Source organism: Lithobates pipiens, unplaced genomic scaffold, assembly GCF_037356315.1.
Source record: "Lithobates pipiens isolate NorthernLeopardFrog02 unplaced genomic scaffold, aLitPip1_a1.2 Scaffold_27, whole genome shotgun sequence".
In the NCBI taxonomy this organism is placed as follows: Eukaryota; Metazoa; Chordata; class Amphibia; order Anura; family Ranidae; genus Lithobates; species Lithobates pipiens.
Window position 1 is genome coordinate 79,970,950 of NW_027507788.1, and position 13,154 is coordinate 79,984,103.

General features: G+C 43.3%; 1 protein-coding gene across 3 annotated transcripts in view; it reads right to left on the minus strand.

The window, feature by feature from the left end:
* Positions 1-13,154, minus strand: part of LOC143933938 (AP-2 complex subunit alpha-1) — a 149,501-nt gene that overhangs the window by 90,189 nt on the left and 46,158 nt on the right. For all 3 annotated transcript variants that reach the window (XM_077457114.1, XM_077457113.1, XM_077457115.1), the window contains exons 2-3: positions 7,887-7,955; positions 3,500-3,642 (exon numbers count right to left, since the gene is read on the minus strand). In XM_077457114.1, coding sequence (XP_077313240.1) covers positions 3,500-3,642; positions 7,887-7,955 — 212 coding nt within the window. The remainder of the gene's footprint in view (positions 1-3,499; positions 3,643-7,886; positions 7,956-13,154) is intronic.

Consider the following 13,154-nt stretch of genomic DNA (forward strand, 5'->3'; position numbering starts at 1 on the left):
CCAACTCCTGAAGGATTGAAGTCATGGCCATAGCCTTCTCTAGATCTCGGGGGGCCTGAGTGACATAAAAACGAGCGTGTAGGGTCTGAGAGAACTCCAATCTATAACCCTCCAAAATCGTGTTGAGGATGTATGGACTGGTCGTTATCAACTCCCATTGTGGGAAGAAGGACTGCAGCCTTGCTCCCACAATTGGAGGACAGTCATTGGCTTTTAGTATTAGGGGTAGGGGGCAGAAAAGGACCCCCGACTTACCCCTGCCTCTCTGAGACCTCCAAGGCCTTTTGTAGCCCGAATCCTTTGAGTCTGGGGTCTTTCGAAAAGTACGAAAATTTTTACTGCTTTGAGAGATCACCTTCTTTACTGGGAAGGCTTTTTTCTTATCAGCCGTTCTATCTAGTATGGCCTCAAGATTAGGCCCAAAGACCAAGTCCCCCTCAAAGGGCAAACCACATAATTTGGCCTTAGAGGCCGAATCCCCAGACCACGTTTTAACCCATAAAGCTCTACGAGCTGAATTTACCAATGCTGAGGATCTGGCTGACATTTTCACTGATTCAGCTTGGGCGCCTGCCATGTACCCTACTGCCTTAAGTAGTACAGGCAGCGTATCCAGCAGGTCCTTATGTGGCGTTCCTGCCTCTATATGGGCTTTTAGCTGTTCCAGCCAATGCTCCAGATTTATGGCCACCACCGTTGAGGCCATAGCTGGCTTTAAGTTCGCCAAGGTAGAATCCCATGCCTTCTTTAATAAGGAGTCTGCCCTCTTGTCCATGGCATCCTTCAGGATACCCATGTCCTCAAACGCGAGGTCTGTGTTTCTTGAGACCTGAGAGAAAGCTGCATCAAGTTTTGGTTTCTTGTTCCATACTTGAGAGCTATCTTCATCAAACGGAAATCTCAGTTTGAGGGATCTGGAAAAGAAAGAGGCCCTCTCTGGGTCCTTCCACTCCCTTTTTATTGTTTCCAACAAACTTGTGTACGGGAAAAACCCTGTGTTTCACCTCGCCCATGCCCTGAAACATTTTATCGTGTAATGATAGCTGGGCTTTATCCTTTGAGATGTTGAGGGTGGTGTGGATAACCTTCAAAAGATCATCCACTTCCTCCAGGGATAATTTATAACCAGAAAAAGAGGAAGAAGTTTCTTTCACTTCATCCGATTCTTCCCCAGAACCTGAAGAAACACTTGGCTCTTCATCCTCTGTGATACTGCCCGTTCTGGATGCAGTAACGGAAGAGAGAGAGAGCGGGGTAATGTGCTGCCATTTGCAGCTGGGCGTCTGTCCAGATAGGAACGGAACTTTTCAAAAGTGTGTGCCAGTTCCTTCTGGAAGGAGTTCAATAACTCCCCTTGCTGAGTCGCAGGCGCAGCAGGAGTAGTTTCCTCTTTAACCAAGTCTGCTATGCAGGATCTGCATAACACCTTGGTCCAAGACTCTTTAAGAACGTTTCTACAAGACGGACATTTCTTTTTAATAGGAGGGGAGGAATGTTTGGTCTTTTCTTTAGCTTTCTGAAATACACCAAAAATAACATTCCATTAAACACCACAGCATACTATCAAGGCAGAAAAAAAACAGAGGAGCTATCCCTTTAACTCCTGTTTTCACACCACCACCAGTAAATCCCCCCACAGATTCACCAAAATAAAAAGATAGGTATCTTCCTGATACATCAAACGGGAAGATTGCTGCAGGCTTCCCTAGAAAAAATGCCCAAGATCCAGGAAGGGAGAAAACATTACTATGCCCCTACAGTAATGAACAGAGACCACTGTCTCTGCCTACCTGAGGCTGGCTGACTTGGGTGGCTCCTGCTCCCGCCACGGCCGTCTGTTCCTCCTCCATAGGGCGAGGTCTGGGCGGCGTTCCGCACATCTATTTAAATTTTCCCGGGTCGCTTGCCGCGGAAATGATGTCAGCCGGGAAAGAACCGCCCCCTCCTCCTGCGTTTCAACGGCCGGAACCGGAAGCCGCATCGCGCCACCGGAAGTTCCACCCTCAGCCGTAATGACGCACTCATCCACGGGACCCGGAAGGCATGGGGCTTTGGGGAAGGAGGCGTGAAATACAAAACAAACCAAGCCTCCAAGCCTATGCCTCCGGTCTATGAGGAGCGAAAACCTCCCGGCAGCCTGACCCTCGCCGGGTATGAAGAGGAGGGGACACCGGAGCATCCACCACACGTAAAGGAGGAAGCTGGGCTGGTCCTGAGAGGAAAAAATACGCCTAATGCCGGTAATCCTCCTACTCTCACCACCTGGAGAGAGCGCAGCACACCCCTGGTTCCCTGCAGCGCTGCCAGGAAACACTACAACTGGGGCCATGGTGGAAGCATCCGGTCTTTAAAGAAAACTGACTGCAGTGTTTCCTGGGAAAGTGGGTGGAGCTGCGCTCTCTCCAGGTGCTGTCCTGAAAGACGTAGGGAGAAAATGTATATGTTTAAAAAAAAATATATATATTTTTCTAAATATACCATCCCCCCCCCCTTTTTTTTTTTTTTTTTTTTTTTTTTTTTAACATACTGTGACCAGAGAAGCACAGCGTTACCATAGCAACACTGTAGTACTCTGGGGTGATGATCAATATTTTTTTACATTTTTTTTTACTTACTTACTACACACTATGATCGTTTATAACAAACGACCATCTTTTTCAAAATGAAATCCATTCATTGTGTACTATTGTGATAACATGGTAGAGATGGACTGTGATTGGCATTGTCTGTACCATGTGATCACTGTGACCAATTAAAGAGAACACAGTAGTACACAATGAATGAAAGCAATCCATTCTGTAAAATTTACATGTGAACGGCTGTGATTGGTCGCAGCGATCAAATGGTACCGGCAGCAGCCCAGTACACTAATCTGTCACATCCACAGCGGGTGACAGATTGAACTACAGTGTTGCCCGTGGGGCGTGTGTAAGGAGTGATCCTGGGAGGACATCATATGGAATGCACCCAGAATAACAGAGTTCCCACATGGCAGTTATTTGTCTACAGGCCTGGTGGGAAGCAGTGAGAAAAAAAAAAAAAAAAGTAAGACATTCATGTATTTCTGGAACGAAAAGGCTTACTTTACAGAGCAATGTCAAGTAAAGACAACTAGTGAGATACTAATGCTGAGCAAGCACTACAGCTGTGGTAAAGTCAAAGTCCACTCAATGTACTTACACCAAGTTCTATGTAACCTACTGCAGCCAGATTTCACAAAGCCCTCACATGTCTGATGGGTTACAGGTTTGTTTTTCTTCATTGGCTTCGTGCATCAACAATATTTAAAAGCTCTCCAGTGAGGTTTGAAATCGGATTGATGGCTGTGATGAAGTAACTCCACTAAACCTAGTTCTAACACCTTGATACATTATACATTCTTTATGTTGCAGACAGCCCACAGTGGGCGAGATAGGGAAAATTTCCCTGTATTACAAAAAAATTTTTTTAAATAGATTCTCAGGAGAATGTTGACAAGAGCACTTGTATTGCTACTTACAATCTGCTTTTCTGTGTATTTGTTTGAGCTCAGCAAGTTGACTGCTTCCATGTGTCCAAAATCGATGTCATGGCCAAGCAAGAAGATGAAGAGCAGTTTACAAACATATTTCTTCTTACTGTAGCCATCCAGGGCTTTATCTCCTAATTCAAAAGAAAGAAAAAAAATGGGAACAGACATGAAGCCTTGGAAAAAAAAATCTTTTGCACAAGAAAATAGGCTGTTAAACAGAAAGTGTCTCCACTTTAAACGTTCCAAGCTTGCAAGGACAGATCTCCCATGGTACTAGTGAAGCACTTTAAAAGTTAGAAAGGACTTCTTCTCTACCTTCCTAACTCTTCTCCTTGTTTTTCTTACTTTTCACTGTTCAAGGCACTGGTCTCTTGTGCACTTGAGTCTTGGCACCATTCGTAAATCAATTTGGCCAATTAAGATGTCATATCTTTTGCCCAGCTTAACCTATAAATGTAAGAACAGTCATAGCAGGGTCTCACTGGCTCATAGTGTGGTAGTGCAATTATGCTGTACATGACTGACACTGGATGTATTGTTGTATACCCAGGTGCCTTACTTTTCTAGCATTTCTTCGAGTTTAAAGTCAAAGTGCCTGCATTTGTGAAAAATAAAAGTTACCAAGGACGTATAGAGAGACCATGAAGTCAAAGAGAAAGCCCATTACTCAGTCTCATTACATTTCTTTGCCTGATGCCACAGCCAGGAAGAAGATTAATTTGATACTTACTGGGTGGTATAAACAAACTGGTAAAATATTTTGAACCATGTCTGGACACATTTGGGATTCACACAATGTCAGGAAAGGCATGCTTGTAACCAAGATGGCCTCTCTGGGCAGTTTTCTGTGTGTAGTTGCAGACCAATTCACCGCCCTTCACTCTGCACTTAAGAAATGTGCATGTGCTTGGCCCCAGTGCCATCTCAGCCACAGAATTCCTGTGTAACCTGCGTTTTGTTATTTTACATCCGATTCCAGTTACTGACCCAGCTAATTTTGACCATTACTTGAACTCTGCCTGCACCAATCCCAATGTGTCTCCTGACTTCTTCTGCAACGCCGATCTATTACAGACTCTGGCCTGTATCCCGACTATGCTCCTGTCTACGCTACCTGATACAATTACCAGCATCTGACCCAGCTTGTCTGACTTCGCTACTGTCCTATCTGCTGCTGCTCTTTCGCTACAAGCATCTGTCTGCTACCCATCAAGTGCATACTCCACGCCAGCCCGCTGCTGCCAGTGCCAACTTGTTCCAGCCTACTACTGACCTGCCACTACCCAACTTAGCTGCTCCGCTGTGGTCCACCGTCAGCTTCCTGCTGCTTGGCCTGGACTTCACATCTGTCTCTGCTACTAGAAAAATCCATAGACATCTGTGCCACTCTGCACACCTGTGTCACTTTGGAAGATTTCCACTTTAATCCTGTTCTGGTGACAACCCAATTTGGGCGTTTTCCTTTACTTCAACTCTCAGTGATAATGGTAAACAGGACAAATAGGGTGAGTCTAACAAACAGGGACACAGACAGCAATAAAAACCAGACAGGCATTCTAATCACTCTACTCTATCCAAAACCCCAAAAATTTGCATTTAGTGATACTTTAAGTGTGAGAAGCAACAGAGACCTCTTTGGATAGCAGCATTGTCAACATGGTTTGCCTCAATGCCAATTGCCACTTTTGCTGGACAGCTTGGTCTGTTACAGGAAGATGAAAAGTAACAGACTAAACGGATCACAAGGTAAAAAAATAAAATAAAAAAAAGCCTAAAAATCAAGAAATAAATGCAGCCATCACATCTAATATTTTCTAAAATGCAATATGCCAAATATTTTTGTTAGCACTTTTCCCCTTAACTTGATTACTGCATTTGCAAAAATCCTCTCTGCTTATGCTTAAATCTCTCATACACATGAATTTGTAGGTTCAATTTATTCTACCTTAAAAATAGTTATTATATCTGTTGAAGAATGCAATTAAAAGGGTGCAATTCTCAAAACACCCACGCTCTACAAATAATCAGCTTGGTAATCCCATACTAAAGCTCCTCCTGAACAGCATGCACGGCCTACACCCGTAAATTCAAGACTCACGCACTCATTAACACCTTTCCATTGAGCTCTCCTATTAATTCTGTTTGCAAGAGCAGCATTCAAAGATCATTATTATTTTGTAATGTGAAAACTTAAGTCTCATTTGCAGTCAGTTACATCATGAATAAAGAGGTTGTGATGAGCTGAGAACCAGCTATTTGTAACTTGGGGCTGCAATGACCTGAAGTATAACAGAATCCCTAATTCATAGGTCCGACAGTGCCGGAGCCCGTTGCATTGAATGTTCCGGTCAGAAGACCTGACATCTTCACATATGAAATCAAAATTAGCTTATGGTATATTAGCTTATGAATTCAATAAAACAATTATGGTTCTTTTTTAGAGGTGTGGCCCCTTTCTAATTGGAGGCATGGCCTCCAATTCAGAAAAGCATTACAACAGTGTTAGCACAGTATTCAACACATGCACCATATGTATAGTTAGTTGTTCTTTTCCAACTAGGAATTTGCTGCTATGGTTGCAACAGATAAAAGAATTACCACTGTTCATAGATAAGCAAACTGGCAGTAATTAGGAACAGCTCAGAGTGGGTGTACAGAGGGATGCTGGTGCCCAGAGCGGCACATTTTTTGCTGGAACATAGTCATCGTGGTAACAGCTTCATACACAGAGCTTGTGGTTACCAGGACACAGGAACCATCGGCTTCCTAACAACCGATGACTCATTCCCGCCCACATTTACTTACTGGCTGTTCCTGACCCACACTGGAACGTAAAACAAAAAGGGGTGGGGATGCTTTCTGACCATTTACCCAAATATCGTCAAAGCCATATTTGGGTACTGATAGGAATCTCTTGGCTGGTAATGAATCACTGGTTGCTTTGATGTTGTTGGTTGCACAGCCAACAGAGTCTTACAAACCTTGACATTGTGCTACTGGAGCTGAACATGCACTGAGGGCCATTTCACACAATAGAAATGCAGTCCGGATGAGTTACAGATGCTTTTCCAGTGCAGTTTTGGTGCAGTCCAGTGGATTTTTACACCTTTTTTTTTTCTTAATTTTAAAAGAGAAGTATGTTTTTTTTGCCTATTCATACTTACCTAGGTGGAAGCATCAGACCGATGCCGAGACTGCCATCAGCCCAGGCACCTGATGGATCCAGACTTCCCAAGTCGGGATGACGTGCTACCTCTACTGATTCCAGTAACATCAGCAGAGAGTGGCGTTCAGACCGCTCTCCACTGAACTTTTGCTTTTTTTCTGGAACACAATGGAACTGCAAGCACTGATGTGAACTATGCCATCGAAAACCATATAACCTACTTTCTAAGTGTTTTTGATGCAGAAAAAAAAAAAAAAGCACACTGAACTGCATGCAGCGTGAGCTGGCCGTGTTATGGACAATGACCTTACTGCTTTTCCCCCACCATGTTTCCGATAAATTAATGTCCCGACATTTGTTGCGCAGAGGCATGAAAGATTGCCAGTGTCATAGATGTTTTTTATGAATTCCCAAGTGTGTCCTTATCACCCGACATAGTCAGTGTTTTTTTTTTTATGGGACTGTGGTCCTAAGTTTTACCAGACAATAAGGAATTGCCGTTTAAGAGGCCAAACCTATGGGTTAATATACAGACAGGAGGGGGGGATTCTATTTTTTATTCCCATATACGCCTATGATATAAAGATCACACAAAACAAATGTAAATGTAGATATGGTCAGGAAATAAGACTTCTGTTTTCTTGTCAGGGATGATCAAACAGTGCATACAATTGCAGGAAAGAAGGAAGAGGGAGGAACCGCAGATCACCAAGCTCCTGCTCACAATACGGCTTACAACTGATAAAAAAAAAAAAAAAAAAAAGACAATATGGCAACTTGTACGCATTTTAGAGACAAACTCCTTCCAAAAAAAAAAAAAAAAAGAAAAAGAAAAAATTTTTTTGCAGTAAGCTGTGGAAACTGTAGCCCACTGTGTTTAACATGTCTGACTGTCAAAAATAAAAGCGTACTGGAAAATATGCACAATTAACCAAACACTTTACAAAGCATGAAAAAAAAAAAAAAAAAAAAAAAAAAACAAAAAACAAAACAACCACAATAAAACACACACACACACCAAGCTTAACCCCAAGCACATGTGGCCAAAATGAAATGGGCTGGCTTCCGTGGGGCCACATAAGTGCATACCAGCATTTTGGCTCTGGAAATGCACTGCAAACACTGGTTTAGCCCTACTCATTTATTATACTGAAAAAGGGTGTTCGCCTTCATGAAAAAGACTCAGAAAACATTTAAACTGTTACATACCCTTAAATTTAGACCGTATATTTGCCAGTTCCTTGTTGATTCGCTTAATTTCAGCTTCTTTGCTTTTACCTGGAAGAAGAAAAGCAAAAACCTTAACAACTCATTCCATAAAATAATTACATACTAGGCTTTCAAAGTGCCATTAACAATTATTAACTGAAATTCCAACACTGCTAAAGCTTTACAATTAGAAAAGAGAGAAGTCCGCATTTTGGAGAAAGCAAATTATTAAATGTTTCAACATATGGGGACTGCCAAGATTTAGGCAGAGTGACAGCTCAACTCCATAACCTTAATAAGCATTCATGCACAGACTCACTACTGTGCAAGGACAAGGGATCTACCCAGTGCAAAATTAAAGGGGTTGTAAAGGTAAAGGTTTTTTCACCTTAATGCATTCTATTATTGTTTGTCCCTCAGCAGGTACCTTGTCGGACTGGGAGTGCTTACCTGCCGAACTAGGCGGACGAAAAATAGCGCGAGGCTCCAAATAGCCAGTCTGCCAGTGCTTTCTTAGATGCCTGGTCCGCAGACCAGCATTTCAGCCAAATCAGGCAAAGTAGCACTACTGCTGATACTGAGGCTCAACTGACCCGCCAGCTCCACGCAGACTGGGGGAGAGTCTGTTGCTTCTCCAATTCAGGGTGCAACAATTTAGACCATTCAGTAAGAGTCTGCAACACCAGGGCTGCTGCCAACACTGGCCGCAATGCTGACCCAAACATGGTAAACATAACCCAGACAACCGCTTCGGCCCTTCTGTCGGCGGGGTGCTTGAAAGCAGGAGTCCCTTCCAACATAATCGCGGTTACCTTATTTAACCTGGATACTGGGGGGGGGGGGTTTCCTCAGAAGACTCTCCTCAAAGGGGCAATGCAACCCCAATGCGTTTTGGGACTGAAAAGGCCCGCTGCGGTTTTCCCCACTCCTTGTAAATAAACTTATTTTGATAAGTTGGGTAAGGAAACACCTTAGCCATGCGGGACGGCTTGAGGGACCCAAAAGGGACCTACACCTCTTTCTGATGCCCCCGCCATATCCTCCATTTTTAGGTTATCCCCCACAGCTGTAATAAATGCTCCTACAAGCACCTTTTCCTGCGCTGACCCGGACACGGAGTCATCCTCACTGTCCTGGTCCGCATCCTCTGATACATCAGAACAGAAGCGGTCTGTCATAGCAGGGCCAGATTCGGAATCAGAGCTTTCCCCAGAAGATGGTGGGGAGAGGGGGCTTTTTTTACCCCCCTTGCACCCGCACGCTACTTCCACACTGGCAATAAAGGCCTCCAGGACCACCGACAGAGCGTCCATAGGCACCAGAGGAGCGGGGGAACCAGTTGCAATAGCCAGGATGTCTGGGGAAGAAGCACCAGCTTCTGACGCCATGCAGACCCACACTCGCCTGTCACAACTTAGGGACCTAAGATAAGTCACACAAAGTCCACCCTCCTAGCTGCCACAGACTGAGGGGCCCACCGCAGGACTCATCACTCTGATCCAGGTACTGTGTTGCTGCTGTCCGCTCTCCACTGTGTTATCCACCAGATGTGTATGTGGAAAGTGCACTGTTCTAGTAGGAAACAAGCACCCAGCGCTAGAGGCAAAACTACCTGAGGCTACTAGAAAATGGCTGCCGGCCACCTCAGCAAAAACATGGGATGGAGGGAAGGGACAGGGAGAGAAGAAAGGGAGAGTGAGAGACCCCCATGTCAACCTTCCAGGGAATGCCCAGTTGCTCCATCCTGCCGAGACAGGTGTAACCATACTTACCCCTCCAGCAGGGACTGCTGGACACATTGGACAGACAGACCCATCACCCGATCAGTACGGGGTGGCTGCCGGCCATGGCACATTGTGACAGAGACAGCAGTAGTCTGGTTATATGTGTGCTCTGGAGCATATAGCTCACCGGCCACCCCAGGATTAGACTGGGCATGTCGTGGCTGACCCAGCGAGTAGCTAGGGCCTGCTCACGCTCGATGGCCAAGCTGAGGAGACTACAAGGATCCATATTATACAGCCTTTCGTCCAGTCTGGCTGTTGATTGTAGATCACAGGAATCAAAAGTGCAGAAAAAAGAAAAAAATTCCCAGGACCAATGGTCCCAGGTCCTTCTACACTAGGCAGAAAAAATCTGAGCTGCTAGATGCAGTGTGAGGGGTTATAGCCAGTAGGACTGCCCCCTGGGCGGTACTGTGCAAGTGTTGTTGTTTTTAAACACTGTCTAGTCCTCTCCTAAAGGGGCGATATAACCCTAAGGTCAAGAAGAGCTGCTGTGTCCGTCAATGAACGATAGAGAAAAAGCAGCATGTCGTACATTTTTTAGGAACAGAAAAGCACTTTAACGCACTGAACAATGCCATTAGAACTCATATAATCTACTTTCCATGCATTTTTGATGCAGAAGAAAAAAAAAGAAAAAAGAAAAAAGAAAAAAAAAAAAAGCACACACTGCACTAAATGTGGTGTGAAGGGGCCCTTAGAGAACAGCTAGTGCACAGTCCAGGGTCTGACACTTGCGATATGGTTCCTGTGGCCAACCACTTGACTACACCATCCCAAGTGATAGTTCAGCTTCTAAAGGTCAGAAATGGAGGAATTACAGTGTCTGCCTTTTTAATGAAGCAGAACTGTATAGCTAAGAAAAAATAGGGTGTAGGGTAGTTACCCTGTAGACAGGGTCATCTAAAGCCGGCCATAGATTGATCAAAATTGGGCTGGTTCAGCTGGAACCAGCTGAATTTCGATCCATTTATGGGCAGGTTTATTGTGCTGCTCATTGTAAGTCAATGACGTGGCTGTGCTGGGCTCCAGAGAGAAGATCCCCTTGCTGTCACAATGGAGGAACACGGGGCGAGCAAGACAGATGCTTCAGTTCCAGGTTACACACTGAATACGAGTGTAACATGCAACATGTTACCAAAGGTGAACTTATCCTTTTAGGATAAAAACTTCCAGTCTTTAGAACTATAATTCGGTGTGTTTCAGCCCTTGAAATCACCACATCTGACAGCTTTGTCAGCATATAAATGTAGAGAAAAATATAAATAAAAAATGAACGTGACTTGCTCCCCTCACTAAACACACACAATGAGGCCCTGAGTGCTACAATCCCACGATGACGATGACCGCCGGGCACCTGTAACCGCTTGTGACAGAGCGAGGAACGGGATCTTTGTGCGTAAACACACAAATCCGGTTCTTTCAGGGAGTAGAGAGATTGTTTATTCACACCAAGTACGAACACCTATCGTTCTCTCCTGCTAGACAGTCCCATCCCCCCCAACAGTTAGAACACACCTAGGGAACGCAGTTAACCCCTTGATTGCCCCCAGTGTAAACCCCTTCCCTGCCAGTGACATTTATAGAGTGTACTCAGTGCATTTCTATGGCATTGATCGCTGTATAATTGTCAATGGTCCCAAAAATGTGTCAAAAGTGTCCCAAAAATGTGTCCACGGCAATATCGCAGTCCCGATAAAAAAATAAATAAATTGCAGATCGTCACCATTACTAGCAAAAATAAATAAAAATGCCATAAATCTATGCCCTATTTTGTAGATGCTATAACTTTTGCGCAAACCAATCAATATACGCTTATTACATTTTTTTTTATTTATTTTTTTTAACAAAAATATGTAGAAGAATACATACATTGGCCTAAACTAAGGATAAAAATAATTATTTTCTTTTTAAAAGTGAGATATTTACTATAGCAAAAAGTAAAATGTGTTTTTTTTTTTCTAATTGTCGCTCTTCTTTTGCTTATAGCGCAAAAAATAAAAGCTGCAGAGGTGATCGAATACCACCAAAAGAAATCTCTATTTGTGGGGGGGGGAAGGAAATCAATTGTTTGGGTACAGAGTCAAACGACTGCGCAATTGTCAGTTAAAGCAAAGCAGTACCGTTTTGCAAAAAGTGCTCTGGTCCGGAAGGGAGTAAATCCTTCTCTGGGGCTGAAGTGGTTAAGAGGAGTTTTTCAGCTGGAAAAAAATGCTCGAAGTCTGATGAAAGCTGAAAAATGCGGCTATTCCGCGTATATCAGCAAAAAATGGCCTGGTCATTGAGCAGCCAAATCTTCTGGGGCTGAAGTGGTTAAAGTACACTTTATTTTTTATTTTTTATTATAAATCCACATTTTTGCAGTCAAGGCCGCATCATCACTTTTATGGTAAAAATCAATGAATGAACGTCGAGTGAAAGGGGTAGTATAGGTGGCGTTCTGGGATTCACCCAGAAATTTCAGCAGCAGAGGCACTGTACTATCAAAATAAACAAGAAGTTAGAAACTCACTGGGTTTCTGGCAGATCAACTACCAGTATTTGTTCAGATAAAGCATTTTTAAAGAAATAAAACATGCGGCTATATGTTCATGTATTGCAGAGATATAGTAGATATAGAGACAGTTTCAAATCTTGCATTTTTCTGTAAAAGCAGAGGTTGGTGCCACCCCCTTCTTATTTAGTTACATAGTAGGCGTTCAAGATACTTCAATGGAGAAGCTGCAGAAAAGCATGCAAGGTGTTTTTGCAGCAATTTGTGTTTTTTTTATCTGCTCAACATATTAGCCTAAAAAATTGCTAAAACGTACATCGCAGCAAAATCACAAGTGCAAAAATCAAAACGGACAGCAAAAAGCACTGCAGAAACTGATCAAAAGCAAACTGCATAAGTGTGTAGCGAGCCTTATGCTGGCCACATGGATCAATTTTCAGATGGGAATATTCAGACGAACAATCTTCGTACATTTGCTGAATGAAAGAATGAAGATTTCAAACATTCTCAATCTGTTTTTAAAAAGAATGTAATTTCTGAACGAAAACCCCATACACCGTCAGAAAACTTCTTGGTCAAAGGAATTTTCAATTTCAAAATGTTCCCGTAACGGTGAGAGAATATATTATATATATATATATATATATATATATATATATATATATATATATATATATATATATATATATATATATATATATATATATATATACACACACACACACACACACACACACACAAGTCAGGTCTTTGTTCATCCTTGTGAATCCCCAACAGGGCCAGCTCTGGTGACACAGGGACACACAGTTCAAGTCGGGCATTAAGATGTTCAAAAATCCCAGACCAGTCGAGAGAGCGGGCATTCCCAGAACATATGAAGGTAAGTGGCCAATTGCATCCAACAACGTGAACAGTTTAGGTCTCTTTCAGGATATATCCTACACAACCGCTCAGGGGTAAAATAGACCAGATGCAGAAACTTTATTTGTA